We start from the raw sequence: 15,445 nt of genomic DNA on the forward strand, positions 1-15,445 counted from the left end.
CGGTCATTGTGGTTGGAGCCTAGTGAGTCAGAGACCAAGATTGTGATGCACGCTGATTTTGCAGAGCCGGGTCATGGCAGGGGTTAGTAGGCCACAGCTCGGTGTAGATCTTATTGTGAAAGTATTAGAAGGTTGTTCAAGGCCTTTTTCCTCCCACAGGGGACTGACAGGACATTTAACAAAATGATTTGCTTCTGAGAGACTGGGTTATAGAGGGGCAGGGATGGAAGCAGCGAGCCCAGTTAGGGGGCTGTGCAATAATGCAGGGGAAAAAAAGAGTGGTTTGGACCAGGGTGTTGGCAGTAAGAATGAAAAGAAGGGGCGGCTTGAAGACACTTTGGGATGATGCGCCGACAGGACTGGACGACACTTTGCTTTGGGTGAGCAGATGATCGGCCCGCGTACCGAGATGGGCGGAAGCAGGACTGAGGACGGGGCTTCGGCCTTCCTTCCGGCCAGAGGTGAGCCATCCGCATGGAGATGCCACGTAGGCATCTGGACCTCGCCGAAGAGGTCAGGCTGGAGGTGGACACTTGGGAGTTCTCGGTCTGTAGGTGCTCCTCGAGGCGGGGAGCAGGTCTCTTCCTGGGAGAGGATGCGGCTCACGATGAGGAGAGGACTCCGGGCCGAGGGCTGGCAGAGAGGGAGGAGCCACATGGTGACCTAGGAGGAGGGAGACCGGGAGAAGGTGCAAGGCGAGCACGTGGGGATTCTTAGAAGGTGAGGTCGGAGGAGGACGTGTTGGATTCGGCAGAATGGAGGCGGTTGGTTAACTGCAGAGGAACAGGCGGCTTCCATGGCCCGAGGGATGGGATCTTCCCGGTAGATTGGGAAATGAGTGGGCACTGAAGAAACAGACCGGGGCTGGCAGCGTGTTGTAAAAGTGGGCGGAGCGGTAGAAGTGGTAGCTCGCGAGGATTATGGTGTCAGGGGAGCTTTTGGCTTTTTTAAGATTTCTTTTTTGAAGGTTTTTGAGCAGGTCCTTTCTGCACAAGTTCCAGAAGCTCTAGAGGAGGATCCAGGGAAGTCATGCTCTCTCATCCTTTGGTCCATCCACCCAGTCCCCGGCCCAGGAACAGCTGCGGAATCACAGTTTGTCTCTCTGAGCCTGGCTTATTTCACTTGCCACAGCGTCCTCCGAGTCCATCCGTGTTGTAGCGGGGGTCAGAGTTTCTTCTTAGGCCGAATGGTGTTCCGTCGTGTGTGGAGACCACACACACGTTGCTTACGTGACTCTCCGCCGACGGCCGCTTGGATTGCTTCCGCCTTTGGGCTCTTGTGCGTCATGCTGCAGTGGGCATGGCTGTACGAGTTCTGTTCTCTGGTCTCACTTCTTTTGAGTACCCGTGGGTCTTTTGTAAAGATAGATGTGGTAGCCTGCTTGGGGTGCAAATGGGAATGATCACTAGAGAGGGAGAGACGGAAAGTGCGGTGCACACAGGGAAGTAAAGATGGAAGAGGAAGACAGGAAGCTGGAGGGTGGGGTCAGGAGAGAGGCATTCGCCTCTGTTAGGAGGGCAGACGGAGGCAGCTCCAGCGCTTCGTTGAGACGTGGTTTAAGTAGAAGGCCTGGCTCATGATAACCAAGAGGCAGAAGCAGCCTGAGTGTCTGCCAGGTGAATGGATGAATGGATTCCAGAAGTGTGGCACATGCATACAGTGGAATATTAGCCAGCCTTAGAAAAGCAGGAAATTCCATCACGTGCCCCAACATGAATGAACCTCCGGGACGTTACACTAAATGAAATAAGACCATCACAGAAAGACAAACACTGCAGGATTCCACTCAGATGAGGTCTCTAAATTAGTCTCACTCTTAGAAACAGAAATTAGAATGGGGGTTGCCAAGGGCCAGTGGGGAGGGCGATGGGGAGTTGCTCCTCAGGGTTTCAGTTTTGCAAGATGGCAGAGTTCTAGAATCTGTCGCACGGTCATGTGCATATGGTTCGCCCTACCGTACACTTAAAAATGGTTAGGATGGTTATATGTTTTTGACCATAGTAATAACAGAAAAAGTCCTGGGTTCCTGCTGCCTCTTGCTTCCTCAGGGAAGTGCTCGGCCACGTCAGCCGTGTGTGTGAGTGACGACCTAATGGACACAGATGGTCTGCAGTGTGGCGGCCTAATGCGGCCACCCACAGGCTTGTGTCAGGCTCTGTGTGTGGACTTTAGGGTCTGGCAGCTGTTGAAGTCCTGCAGGTGGATCACCTCGCCTGCTCCCTAAAAAAATCAGAATCACGGGCGCATAACCCTCTAGGAATAAGAATTATTCTTGGAGTTGGTGTGTTTAGCATTCTCTGATAGTCCCCGGTTGGTCTTTCTCTAGCTCCATGATGGATTGGAATAGCCTATTCTTAACATAATTAGTTTACTAGAACCATACATTTTTTATAAAGATCCAATATTTAATTCACTGGATTTTCTGGAAGAACAGCTTTGGTCTGGTAAAATGAATCTCAGGGAAATGAGGGGGAAGCTGTTGAAGAATGGAGAAGAATGTTACCTGATTGTCTAGGTTTTTATGGACTCTTCTTCACTTAGTGTTCATTTGACCCTGGGGCGGGGGGAATGATCAGCTCCCGTTCATAGAAACCCTGAGGGGACCCAGAAGTGCGGGGCTATTGGTCCCGCTGCTGGGCTCTGCCTGTCTAGCCCTCCCACCCCAGTGAGACACTAAGCGAAGCTTTGTGCGTGTTTCAGCCTGGTCTTTGCTCTCAAGGCCCTGATGTTGGACACCTTCTCCTTCTGCAGTTACAGTGCTGTGCTCCTGAGGAGCTAATACCCCAGTGGTAGACTTCCTTATGCCTCGAAAGCAATCACATTTTTCCTGCTCTTTTGTTCTTTTGATCATTGGGGCTTTTCCACAATAAAACCATGAACATAAGCATTGTACATTCTCATAAGCATATGTACATTGTACATAAGTATGTACATTCATTTAATGTACATACCTGAAAAATAAAATCTGGGCCTTGGATGCAAGTATGGGTGGTAGTGTGCTGGGAGACCTGTGCCATCTTCCCCTAGACACAGACTGCTGCTCAGAGCCCCGCCCACGTGGACTCTGAGACATTTCTAGAGGGCGGTTTGAAACCTACAGCTCTAGTGTTATGAATTTACATCCTTTATAATCTTTTTTTTTCTGATGGTGGTGTAATAATTTACATCGGGTAGATTCACCCTTCGTAGTATCCGATTCTGTGTATTTTGTCAAATTCATACGGTTGTGTGGCCACCACCATACTCAAGGTATAGAAGAGTTCCATCTACCCCGCCCCAGATTCCATTGTGCCCATTTGTAAAATTGCTTCCTCTCCCCACCTTCAATCTCTGGCAACCACTTACCAGTTTTCTGTCCCTTTAATTTTGCCTCTTCTAGAATGTCATGTAAATGGAATTATACAGTGCATAGCCTTTGAGCCAGGCTCTTTCACTTAGCCTAATGCATTGGAATTTCATCCATGCGGGTGTGGTATCAGAAATTTGTTCCTTTTCGGCATTATTCTTTAAGGGGAACACATTTTTTTTACCTGAATTATACCGAGCTTTAAAATGAACACTTTTTAAAATTGGGATATTCTAATTGAACCTGTTTCGGGATCCAGCTGGATTTCCATGCTCTTTTTATTTTGAAATCGAGGCTGTTCCCAGCTACCTGTTTGGCATCCTAGGAAAATGCTAGAATGAGTGAGGTTTGATGGGGATCTGCAGAATAGAGGGGCGCCTTGCCTGTGTTTTCAAGGCGGAATGCCGAGTTCAGTGCTCAGAGCTTGCCGTACGCCATGACCCCAAGGAGTCACTGTTGAAGGTGAACGTTTCCAAGGCTTCCATATTTGTATTCCTGCAGGCTCATCAGATTCAAGAAATGTTTCCCCAGGTGCCATACCACCTGGTGCTGCAGGACCTCCAGCTGACACGCTCGGTAGAAATAACAACGGACAACATTTTAGAAGGACGGATTCAAGTACCTTTTCCCACACAGGTACACTGGGGTTTTATGCATGAAAAGTGGATTCTGTCTTCACAGAGATTTAATCCTGTAGTTTAACTCTTTAGTTACTTAACTGAATATCACTCATGATTTGATGAAGGGTCTCTACGAATGTCCTCACTTTCCAAAGTTTGAGGGTAGACCCATTAAAGAGGCTCAGATCCTCAGACAAGGACAAGTGTATTTGGGTAATTTTTTGTACAGATGCACACCCCACATCAGCCTGCCCTCGCCAGTCCAGGAGGTCACAACCTTGGTTCCTCTGGGACGAGGATTGGCAACCTTTCTCTGTAAAGGGCAGATAGGCGTAGGCTTTGTGAGCCACGTGGCTCCTGTTGTCGCATCTCAGCTGTGGCTGCTGTAGCACTGACAGTGTGTGAATGGATGTGCGTGACCGTGTTCTAGGAAAAACTTATCCATAAAAGTAGGTGGAGGGTGGATTTGGCTGCAGGCCAAAGCTGACCCCCAGCTCTAGGAGGTAATGCCCTCTGTCCCCGGTTGGCTTTGCACATTGGTGGGATTTTTTTCATTAGCTGTAATAGCTATGATACTTCTGTTTTTAAAAGGTCACATTTCCTGGCCCATTATATAACCTCTTTGATGGGCACAAGAACTATTAACATCTGATTTATTTACTCTCATTTTTATTATTGGAATAGAGTTGACATACAATGTTATATTAGTTTCAGATGTATACTAGCGATTTGACGCAGTGTTAACATTTCAAAACAAGGTTCCTGGCAGGACCAGGGGATAGATACGTGACCAAGAGTCATTTAACAAGAAATTATTCAACTTCCTGTATAAGACTATGTAGAAATCTATTAATAAAATCCGAAAATTTGAGAATCTTTCAAGAGAGAATGAGCCTAGAGCGTGGAGTCGAATGGGCTGACATTAGACTTGCCTTATCTGTCCTTCCCTATTTGACCTGGCTTTTGGCTTTGGATTATCCAGCAGCAGAGCCTGGGACAAGGATTCGAGTGCCAGTGGTTCATCTGGGAAGGTTGCAGGAAACAGGCAGCAGGTGGGGCTGTGAGATGGCGGTGCGGGGAAGGCGGCCAGTAAGGGTTTGTTACCCGGCAGGTTACTGTCATGGATGCCTAGAGCTTGATCCCACTGGGGCCTCCCGAGTGGCAGTGAGGAGGGGCATTTATATGCCACTTCCCGTCAGCTGCTGGTTGACTGGGGCTCAGAGTGACCTTGTGCAGCCAGAGTGAGCTCTCAGGCAATGAATTACAGAAACTGGCCGGCCCACACTGACGTGGCAGGACCTGCAGGGAGATGGGCAGGGCCCCAGAGCATCTGTGGCCGTGGCCAAGATCTCAGACTGGCTAAAAATGAGAAGAACGACAGTACCTATTTCATAGGGTGTTAAGATAAACGAGATGGTCACGTTGAGTTTCTGCAAGCGTTCAGTCAGTGTTACCTGCTGTCGATCTGTCACCGTCCAGTCACTGTCACTGAGGAGAAACTGAATGCGGTGCCAGTGGATGACTCAGACTCACACTCAGGCTCCCTTGTCTTCTCTTCGATCTTAGTAGCATCTTCATTTCTTTGCTGCTGCAGACTCTGTCAAAGCCCAGACAGCGTTGGGGACCAGAGCTCCCTCTGCACCCCGGGATTTCTCCGGCCCTGTTCCATAAGCCCCTGAGCAGCTCTGTACGGTCTGTGGTGCTTTTTCTCTTGCAGCGCTCAGATGGCATCAGGCCTGCACTGAACAGTCCTGTAGAAAGGCCAAACGGAGACCAGGAGGAGGGAGAAGCTTCTGTGCAGGTAAGGTGTGCAAGGGTGGGGTGTGTGTGTGTGTGAGAGAGAGAGAGAGAGAGAGAGAGAGAGAGAGAGAGAGTGAGTATGGGACTGGGGGCAGTCTTGTAGTGCCCGGCAGTGGTCTTCAGTCCTGCCTTTGGTGTGCATGAGGCCTCAGGGGTGTCAGAGGAGGCGTCGTGCCACATTGTTCCGGTATGTCAGGTTAGCAAACCCGGCTGTGCCCACGCCCTGGCCTGCATTTCCACCTAGGGCCTGCCACCGCCTGCTCACTGGGCATTATCCTTGGGACCTGGAGGAGAACGGAGTCATGCTGTCCCCGGGCCAGCCCTGCCATCTTGACCTTGAGCAGTAGCCCTAGGTGGGGCACGGGGAAGCTGGGCACAGGCAGGACTCTGGGTGATCGGACTCATCGGAACCCAGACAGGGGCTGACTGGGGCTCGGCTCTCTCGAGCTGAAATCATTGAAGTCTTCTCCCCAACACCTCCCTTGGCCAACTCAGCGTTTCCAAGTGCTTCCGTGCACTTCATGCCAACGAGACCCTCTGAGTGGTGTATGGGTGGGGAGGAGTGTGGTTATCTTGGGAGCCAGATTGGCCTGGATATCCACTTAGGTGAGTCGAGGTGGCCATCCCTTCCAAAGGCAGCTCCTCTGTCTGGTCTCCAGGGCAGAGGCCCCCCCCTCCCCCATGCTCTTAGTCCCCCACCGTGGGGGTTCTGGTTCACACCCTTTGTCTGTAATTCCCATTTGCTTAATCAATTACCACACTTTCCAGAAACTTTCTTGAGACTGGAGAATACCCCAGACAACCCCGTCTTTGTGCTTCTGTGCTTGTGACGTGGGGTTTCCCACACACGGGGCCGGGGGCTGACGCTGGTGCTGCCTTGTCCAGCGGTGTTGCTCAGGGTGACGCTGCTCTTCCTGAAGCAGCTGCTTTGATGGGTGAGTGACATGGAAGCTGCTTTCACCTCGTACCTCGTGTGCTTTTCTCTGCAAACAGGAAGCTCTAGAAACTAAGACTCTCTCAGATCCTGTTGCTGAGTTAAATTTTTCACACCCAAATCCATATTTGGATTGTGCAGCGTTCGTAAAGTGGTACCTGGCTTCTGGAGAAGGAATTCAGTTTTGCATTCCCGGGTTTTTGGATAGCAGGCCCAGCTTAGATTTGAGTGCTGGGCTGGCTGGGGGCCCCTCGGGGTGGAGCACGTTCACTTTCTGCCCTGATCTTTACCTCTGTTTTTATAGTTAGTGGGAAGATTTCTGAACTTTTTGTAGCACAGTGAAGGGAATGTACTTACTTCACAAGGAACGCGCTCTATAGTGTTTCCAGTCATTCCCAAGTAAGAAGTTCCTGGATAACAGTCCGTTCAGTAAAACCTCCATGCAGCACAAGCGTGGCACTGGCTGTGCTGGTTGGTACCGAATGCGGTCTGTCCCCGGCCTGAGCTCAGGCCTGCTTGGAAGCCAGCAGAACTGGGGGTGCGCATCCGTTTCCTTCCTTCATCTCCCCCATTTGCCAGCTGCTCTTTCTACCTCCTCCAGGGTCGGGCTCAGGAGGAGGGCGGGTTAGGACAGGCCACGTGACCCCACCATCCCGTGTGTGTGCATGTGCTACATGTGTGAGTGTATCACAGTTGTTACCTGGCCCATCTCCCTGTCCCAGCTAGCGGCAGAAGCCTCAGCTGTCCTTCCTCAGAACTTGGGCAGGCCTTTTCTGACCATCCCTCCCTTCATGGAGACCGTATCACCCTCCAGGCGGTCCTTTGGGCCGGGTCTGTTTCAACAACCTCAGGCTGGTTCCCTCCAGCATCTGTGGCCGCCCCGAAGGACACACAGTGGGGCCTTACCGTCGGTGGAAGTTGGACTCGCTCCCCTTTTTTTATCTGCCACAAGCAGGTGTCTTTCTCTTCGACTCCTTGTGTGTGTTAGTCACCGCCAGTCCCCGGGGGCCCCCAAACTCTAGGGAATAGGAGTTTGGACACATGGTTGTCTTGAAGTCCCCTCATTCATTTGACTGAAGGCAGGGAAGGGTGGTGAGGTCGCGTAACAAGTGCCACACGCCAAGAAATCTTACAAATGTGCCAGTCTCTCAGCCTCTTCCACCTCAACACTCTTGTCACCTAGAGGTGGGTGCTAGGCTGACACTGGCCAACCTGGGTCTGTCTGGTAGCAGGAACATCAATGTTCAGGCACTGGCCTAAGTGTGTGGGGTGCCTGGGCATTGCCGTAGTGTTCAGAACTTTAGCCAAAACCGAGAGAGTCCCATTTTAATATCCTGTTACACAAAGAGTCTTGTGATCTTATATCGGTTTTTAAAAAGATCCTTAGAAGTTACCCTTTTTAGGGGCACCTGGGTGGTTCAGTCGGTTAGGCATCCGACTTTGGCTCAGGTCATGATCTCACAGTTAACGAGTTCGAGCCCTGCGTCGGGCTCTGTGCGGACAGCTCAGAGCCTGGAGCCTGCTTCAGATTCTGTGTCTCCCTGTCTCTCTACCCCTTCCTGGCTCATTCTGTCTCTCTCTGTCTGTCTCTCTCTCATTTTCTCTCAAAAAGAAATAAACATTAAAAAAAAAATTTACCCTTTTTTATCTGCCTGCCTCTGTTTTCAGAATCAAGTGAGGGTGTAAATTTGTGTAGTAAATGTGATAAGACTTGTTTAAGTTTCAGAGCAATTAGTAGAGTTGAACAAAAAATTCCCAGAATGTAAATCAACTTGGAGTTAACTTTATTGTTTTCTGAGAGTACAGTTTCAAGGTGTCTGTGTTTTTCATACCGGTGATCATCTACAAAAAATTGCACTAATCTTGAACATCTGGCGTGAGTCAGGTGCTGTTCTTAGTGGCACACAGGCCTCCCAGAGCCCACGCCGGCCATTATTCATACGCCGATGGTTCCCCACCTGGCAGCCTGGCTCCCTGTGGGTGCAGAAGAACACTGTTCGGGGCACTCAGGTGGGGCGGGGAGTCCTAGCGGGAGGGCGGCCCGTGCTCACAGAGGCCCCCTGCTTCCTCTGTGCCCAGACCGAGCGTGTGCCCCTAGACCTCAGTCCTCGGCTGGAGGAGGCCTTGGACTTCAGCGAGGTGGAGGCGGAGCCCGGCGAGGGCGAGGACTTTGAGGCCCGGGGGAGCCGCTTCTCCAAGTCTGCGGACGAGAGGCAGCGCATGCTGGTCCAGCGGAAGGATGACCTCCTGCAGCAGGCTCGCAAGTAAGTTGACCCTCCGGCTCTCGCTCGCGCGTGTCTCCGGTCGCAACCCGGTGGCCCGGGGACCCTCGTCGCGTCAGGCCCACGTCCTGCCTTTTTAAACAGATTCCAACATTGAAAAGCCATTCAAAACGTTCAGACTCCAAACCTCTCTTGGAAAAGCAAAGGGTCCGGACCTGACCGGTGTCCCCCAGTGAGCTCCCGTGGACGCCTTTGGCCACACCTGCACGGAGCGCCCACGTGCCCGTGTGTCCTGAGCCCTCGGCAGTGCTTCTGCTTCTCCGAACTCTCGAGGGGAGCACTCTAATTGCATCCACGTGAGAGGCAGGGCTGGAGGAACAGGCCCAGAGAGGCCGACCCGGCCCGGTGTCCGCTCCCAGGCCGCCCTCCTGGCCACTGGGCCTGCCAATGGAGGTGTGGGGTGGCCCTGTGGTGGCCGGTAGAGATGGGGGGCCGGACAGCCGCTTGACGGGTCTCCTCCCCGATGCAGGGAGCCTCTGCCCCTCTGTCCGGGGACGGGTGTCTTTTCCACGGGCTGGTGCCAAGTGACCGCAGGAAGGTGCCCGGGAAGCTGTGTGTTTCTGCGTATGTGTGTGTGTGTGTCCCAGAGCATCCCTCGTCCCTCACGCGAGGCCTTTGGGTTTTGTAGGCGTTTCCTGAACAGAAGTTCTGAAGTCGACTCGGCCTCGGAGCGCTGCCCCTCGGCAGAAGGCACAGCCTCTGACCCCGTGACCCTGCGTCGGAGGATGCTGGCCGCGGCCGCCGAACGGAGGCTCCAGAAGCAGCAGACGTCCTAGCGCTTCCTCGCCGTCCGCCGCTGCCGCCTCCGAGCAGCGCGCCGCCACAGAGGCCCGGCCCCGCTTCTGCCGCCGCCGGAGGAGGGGTCGGCTGCGCTGCCGCTGTATAAAGCATGTGGTCTTAATAGTGTTTGGACAGCTGACAAACTTAATCCTTTTTTGTAATACTTTCTATGTGACATTTCTCTTCCCGTTAGAAACACTGCACATTTTAACTCTAGGCATGATCTCTTCTGGCGTCGACCGGACTTCTTAGGGGGCGGGGCAGCCGAGAGGAAGAGGGCAGCCAGGAAACCCTGAAGCAGGCTGCTCCGACTTCTGGGTTACTGCTGCTTGTGGAGGTCACAGCAGACGCTGGTGTCTTTAGCCCCAAGTCTGGCAGGAAGGTGAGGGGGGGGCCAGGATTCATAAAAAGCCGCGCGGAGATGTGCAGCGTGAGCCCGACTCCACCGCCGGGTGGTTTCTGTCGTCAAGCTGCTGTTCTCGCTTGGGCGGCATTCAGAACGCTACGGAGGCCAGACGAGCGGGGCCAGAGCCCTGGGTTGGTGAGGGCATCTCGGAAAAGTGACTCCTGATTTGCTATGTAGAGCAGAGGAGGGGAAAGCCTGGGGCTGCGGAGCGTGAGGAGGTGACCTGTTGTGTCCCAGGACATCGGGGACTGACTGCCGAGCTCCAGTCTGAAGTTGGCTTTGTTTCCGTGACCACTGGTGCTCCTGCGGCTCACGAGTACCTCTGAGAGTCTGTCCCCACTCTGTGTTCCAGACCTGGGGAAGGCCAGCCCCGAAAGGACTGAGCAGCAAAGCTTTGGTTTATGGTTCTAGTTCCTTGGTCAAGTCAGTTAGGCAATGCCAGGGGCTGTGGGTTTGGTCCTTTATAGAAAAGGAGAGCCTTACAAACTGAGCAAGTCACTGTTAGAGGGCTTTCTTGAAGACGTAAGAGATCTTTTTTATCTTTCTTCCCCAGAGCCCTTCATTTTCATGACTTTGCTCCTGTTGGTTTAATTAAACATAGAAAGGTAAGATGCTGAATCCATCTGCCTCGGAGCGGACCCAGGTCCTGAACCTGTTCAAATTCTTCCCACATTTAACTTTCAGGATTTGAAACACGCAATCGTAGGCTACATAGTTCAGTTTTATGTTCTGTTGGATTTTTTTTTTTTTTTTTTTTTTATGTTTGAAAGCATAGTTTTATGGTAGTCCTTCGGGGAAGAATCCAGTATTATCTAAAATGATTGGCTAAGTTAAATGTATTTTACATAACTGAACGTTTTCGGAATGTTGAAACGTAATTGAAGAGAACAATGGGTAAATGTTTAGGCCGAGATAATTTATTTGAATAAATCTTTCAAAAGCCTTACCTTGAAATGCTGTTAGTAAATTTCTGTGATTTTTAAAAAAAAAAAAGGTTTTGTTTTGCTGAGAGCATAGCTATTTGTTTTTATTGTAAAACAATAATAATAATAAAAAGCAAACTCTTCTAGTGTGCTGTGTGTGGCTGGACGCTAAGGCAGTTTTCATCAGAGGTGCCAAAGTTAGACCGCACTTTGATTCTCTGTGTACCGTTTTTGGAGAGTTTTTCCCATCCTTACACCTTGCAGGTGGCACACATTAACGATGACCCTAATTCCACGTGTTCTTAGTTGGAGACGTGTGGAAGGAGAGAATGGTTGAGACACGGTAGAGGGTCCTAGGACCTTGGAATATAGCAACATGACCGTGATCAAGGCGGAGACCTGCCTTCCATAGCTTAAAATGACCCAAGAAGAGCAGTCCTAAATTCACCCATAGGTTTTGCAATTGGACAGCAAAGGATCCTGGGCCCCGTACAGTCTCTCGGTTTTTGTCGCTTCTTGGGGGCCTCTGGGACAGATGCTAAGGGCAGTGGCGGGAGGCCAGGCCAGGGTCTTGTTACATTGGGTGGGGTCCCGTCCCCAGCCCATTATATCTTCCGTGTCCTGGCTGTCCCCGGGCTCAGGGTGCCTGCCCTGTGCTCAGCCACCCTCGTTTGGAGCTGAGGGCAGGCTGCTGGTTCAGGTTTGTCGGCTGAGAACAAGGCGCCTGACCGGGCGGTGTGGTGAGCGCTGGTTGGGTTGCCCTTGCCCTCTGCCCTCTTCTGCCCTCTCTGGGCTCTTCTGCAAGTGGTCTGTGTTGCTCCCTCCATTGTCCTGCGGGCCTTGTTTTGTTGACATCTTAGTTTCTCCTCAGTAGCCCCCTGTTCCTGAAGTTTGAGGCTCGTCCAAACCACGGAACAGTGGTCCTTGTGAATGTCTTGTGCGGCTATAAATCCGAGGTGTCCAGGTGGCTGCTTGGACCCAATTTCCCTCCCACTGGAGCGGTATAGACAATGTGTGCTCTCTTATCTTTAGCCAGCAGATGTCCCCTTGGGGGTGGAAAGCAAGCCGAGCGCTGAAGTGGGGAGCCAGGCCCTGCTGCCGAGCTTGTCCAGGAGTAACCGCCCGCCTGCGTGGAAGGCCCTTCATCACCTGGAAGCCTCTGTCTCTCATCTCATCGCCCCTGCTCCTGTTAGGTTAGAAGTGGTTCCAACCCGACTGCACATTAGAAACACTCCTGGAGCTTCTAGAAGCCGTGATGCAGGAGTTCTGCCTCCATGTTCCTTGTTCTAATTGAATTGGTCTTTCCCTGCACTCTTTGCCCCCGAATGCTTCCTGACTTCCATTTTAAGGGAGATAAGGCAAAGATACCTGTTGGTTTTACCTACAAAACTCACTCGAAAGTTAGGAAAGAACACTAGAAGATGGCCCGTTTTTAGGGGAAATTCAGGTAGAGAAAGTCCTGGTGTCCTTTGACTTCCGTCTCTGTCCTGGTTTGCCCCCTCGACCGGTGTCCTGTCAGGTTTGTGGCCACGATGGCAACCTTGCCGTGACGGAAGATGGTGGTGGGCAGCCCCCTGCGGATAGGTCAGGGGTGAGGGTTGCGGGTGGAAAAAGCACTGGAAGGGAGGCTCGGCCCCGGCGGAGGAAGGCCTAGGGTGCCCGATCAGTTCTTGCACACAGCCTCTTGTGAGTCCAGGCTGTCTGCAGCAGGCCTGTCCTGCCACCCCCACTAAATCTGAAACACCCTTTGGGGTGCCAGCAAGAGCGCCTCCATGGCTGGCAACTGCCATTTGTTGGTGCGTGGAGAGGAGTCCGACGAGCTGACCTCTTCCCGGCCCTCCCGTCTCCCTGGATGGCTGTAGCACCACCGACTGCTGGGCTGACAAGCGATCCTTGTGTGGACACCACACAGGGGCTCTGCTGGGCTGTGTCCCCTCTAGGTCGCGGCCTCGAGCACTTGGCTGGTTATTCCAGCAAAAACCTGGTAAGCTTAGGGGAGAGGTGGTGGGGCCTGCAGCCTGGAGGAGAGGAGAATCAGGCTCCCGGTGCCAGGCTGTGTGGACCTCAGGCACCCTGTGCGATTCGCCTGCGGTGGGTGCCCCGTATCCGGGCACAGGAGGGGAGATTTTTAAAGATGTCCGAGTGGATGGGTGTGGCCCCTCGGGTGCAGAAGGCCCAGGCAACTTGGCCTCATTCTTAGGACCACCCATCCCCCCCTGTTGCAGAACCACTGGTTCAGAAGAAACAAGTTCCTGTCTTGGCGGGAGGTTTGGGATTACCTGCCATTCCATTTATTTCCCCCACCATTTATTTCCCATTTCAGCCCTCAATTCCACCCTCCTCCCGAACCAGCTGGGTGAGGAGGAGCCGGGGCCAGGAGGAAGAGGGCATCCACAGGTGGGCATGGCCGATCGCTGGGCCCTCCTTGCTCCCAGGTGGCTGTGCTCAGCTGGCTCCCCTTGGTGGCCGCACTGAGGGGGGAGGTGGATATGGAGAAGGTCTGGGTTTTGGGGGGGGGAGGGAGGGGTGATGGGGGTGGGGAGAAGGTCCTTATCTGGTACCTACAGCCCTACCCTCCAGCCTCCCCAGTGTCTGTGGCCCAGTCAAACCCTTCCTTCCCCTCCTGTCAGAATGAAGCCCGAGGGTGAGAGACTCAGAATACAGACAAACATTCTCTTTATTGAGCTACACATGAATTTTCCATTAGTCAGAGAAGTAGACTGGCAGTGTGTAAGATATCACAGAAACCTCACCGATTGGGAATAGAAAGGCTTAGAAAGACCCGTGGGCTTTTTTTTTTTTTTCTTTTTTCCTTTTTTTTCAAGTTTTTTTTTTTCCATATTTTTGATTTTTTTGTGTGTTTTGTCTTTTCACCTCCTCTTTATCTGAAATGGCCGTGACTGGTCTTCTTCAGCAAATAGTAAGTCTTAAAAGTGACACCGTGAAGAGGTTTGGGGTTTGGATACTAGTCAAAGTAGAAATGACATAGGACTGATCATGAAAACTGGCTTTCGTGTAAACACTACATTCCACCTGTTTTTAAAATTTTTTTTTGTTTTTTTCCATCTCATGGTATTTAAAAATTTTTTTTTGTTTGTTTTTGTTCTTTTTATCTGCAGCACAAACATCCCCACATGAGAAGGAGCGGACACAGGTCACTGGAACAAAGGAAAAGGCGGAGAGGGGCGCACACACAAAGGGAGCATCCCTCTGAGAGACTGAGAAGCAAAAGTGTCAGAGGAAAAAAAAAAATCCACAACCCCGTTTCCCAGACTATGAGAGCTGAGCCGGTATGTGATACATCGTGCTCTTTGGGACACAAATAAAAACAAAAATGGAAACGATAACGAAAAATCATAAAGGGAATCTGTAGAAAGGAGGTTGTGGGAAAATTGTTGTCTGTAAGGGCTCTATTTATATACGTTTGTTCGGTACTCTTTGGCAGCTACCGGCCAGTCAGAGCTGTGCTTTTCCTATGCAAACCTGGAGGGAGCAGGTGGTGGGCAGGGCATGGGGGTGGGGGGCACCCTGGGAAGCGCCACCTGAACACGCTCCCCTGGGACCCAAGCCCCCAGGAGGGGTGGCTCTGCGGGTGCACTGGGGGCCCCTCTATGCTGGGGATAGAGGTGGCAGGCAGGGGTAGGGGGGGCGCGGTGCGGGTGCAGATGTGTATGCTGCTTTATTTCCAAAAAAAGAAAAGAAAAGAAAAAAAAGACAAATATGGATGAAATGGTGAGTTTTCCTTTTTCCTTTTTTTTTTTTAAGCTACAAAGCACATGAGAAATGTTCTTTTCTTTTTTCCTTTCAAATTCTAAATGTAAAGACTCAACTAAAACCAGATTCTACAGCATTCTACAGAAATACACAGCCGTCAGTCACTCTGGGGTCGTAGGTTGGACAGGGGCTTGATACAGAAAGGCTGTGTCTTACAAAGGCCAAAAGGTCATGCTACCAGGAGATCAACGTCAACAGCAAAGAGTCCATGAAGCAGTCTGTAGAGAGAGAGATAAGGGGGTCCAGTCTGACCATTTTCTTTGATTTTAAAAACCAACCAACCAACCAAAACAAAAACAAAAACAAAAACCCTAGAATGCTTTTTAATAATGTTGGGGTAGGGCAAGACAGGGCCACATTGCAGCAGGTATTAAGAACCCCAAGGAAGCCCAGCCCAGGCCCTGGCCCCCTGGGAGGCCTTACCCCGCAGGCTTCTGACTCAGGTCAGGCCTCCATATCGGGCCGTCCCCTGCTCCCTATGAGGAGAGCCCTTCTCAAGGGGGCTGGCTTCAACTCTGCAGGCAAATTTCAGCCATGGTTTCAGTGTCCCCTCCCCTCAGCTGCTTCTAGAAAGCAGGCC

The 15,445-nt window shown here is 51.7% G+C and overlaps 2 protein-coding genes across 3 annotated transcripts in view; one reads left to right on the forward strand and one right to left on the reverse strand.

Moving 5' to 3' along the window:
• Positions 1-11,122, forward strand: part of AMFR (autocrine motility factor receptor) — a 44,207-nt gene extending 33,085 nt beyond the window's left edge. For both annotated transcript variants that reach the window (XM_047834624.1, XM_047834625.1), the window contains exons 11-14: positions 3,848-3,982; positions 5,684-5,767; positions 8,780-8,964; positions 9,611-11,122. In XM_047834624.1, coding sequence (XP_047690580.1) covers positions 3,848-3,982; positions 5,684-5,767; positions 8,780-8,964; positions 9,611-9,758 — 552 coding nt within the window. In that variant the 3' untranslated portion in view covers positions 9,759-11,122. The remainder of the gene's footprint in view (positions 1-3,847; positions 3,983-5,683; positions 5,768-8,779; positions 8,965-9,610) is intronic.
• Positions 11,123-13,750: 2,628 nt separating this feature from the next.
• The window catches only part of GNAO1 (G protein subunit alpha o1), a 171,795-nt gene continuing 170,100 nt past the window's right edge, over positions 13,751-15,445 (reverse strand). The window contains exon 9 of the mRNA XM_047834627.1: positions 13,751-15,083. The gene's annotated coding sequence lies outside the window, so the exon portion shown is untranslated. The remainder of the gene's footprint in view (positions 15,084-15,445) is intronic.

Source organism: Prionailurus viverrinus, chromosome E2 (genome assembly GCF_022837055.1).
Source record: "Prionailurus viverrinus isolate Anna chromosome E2, UM_Priviv_1.0, whole genome shotgun sequence".
NCBI lineage: Eukaryota > Metazoa > Chordata > Mammalia > Carnivora > Felidae > Prionailurus > Prionailurus viverrinus.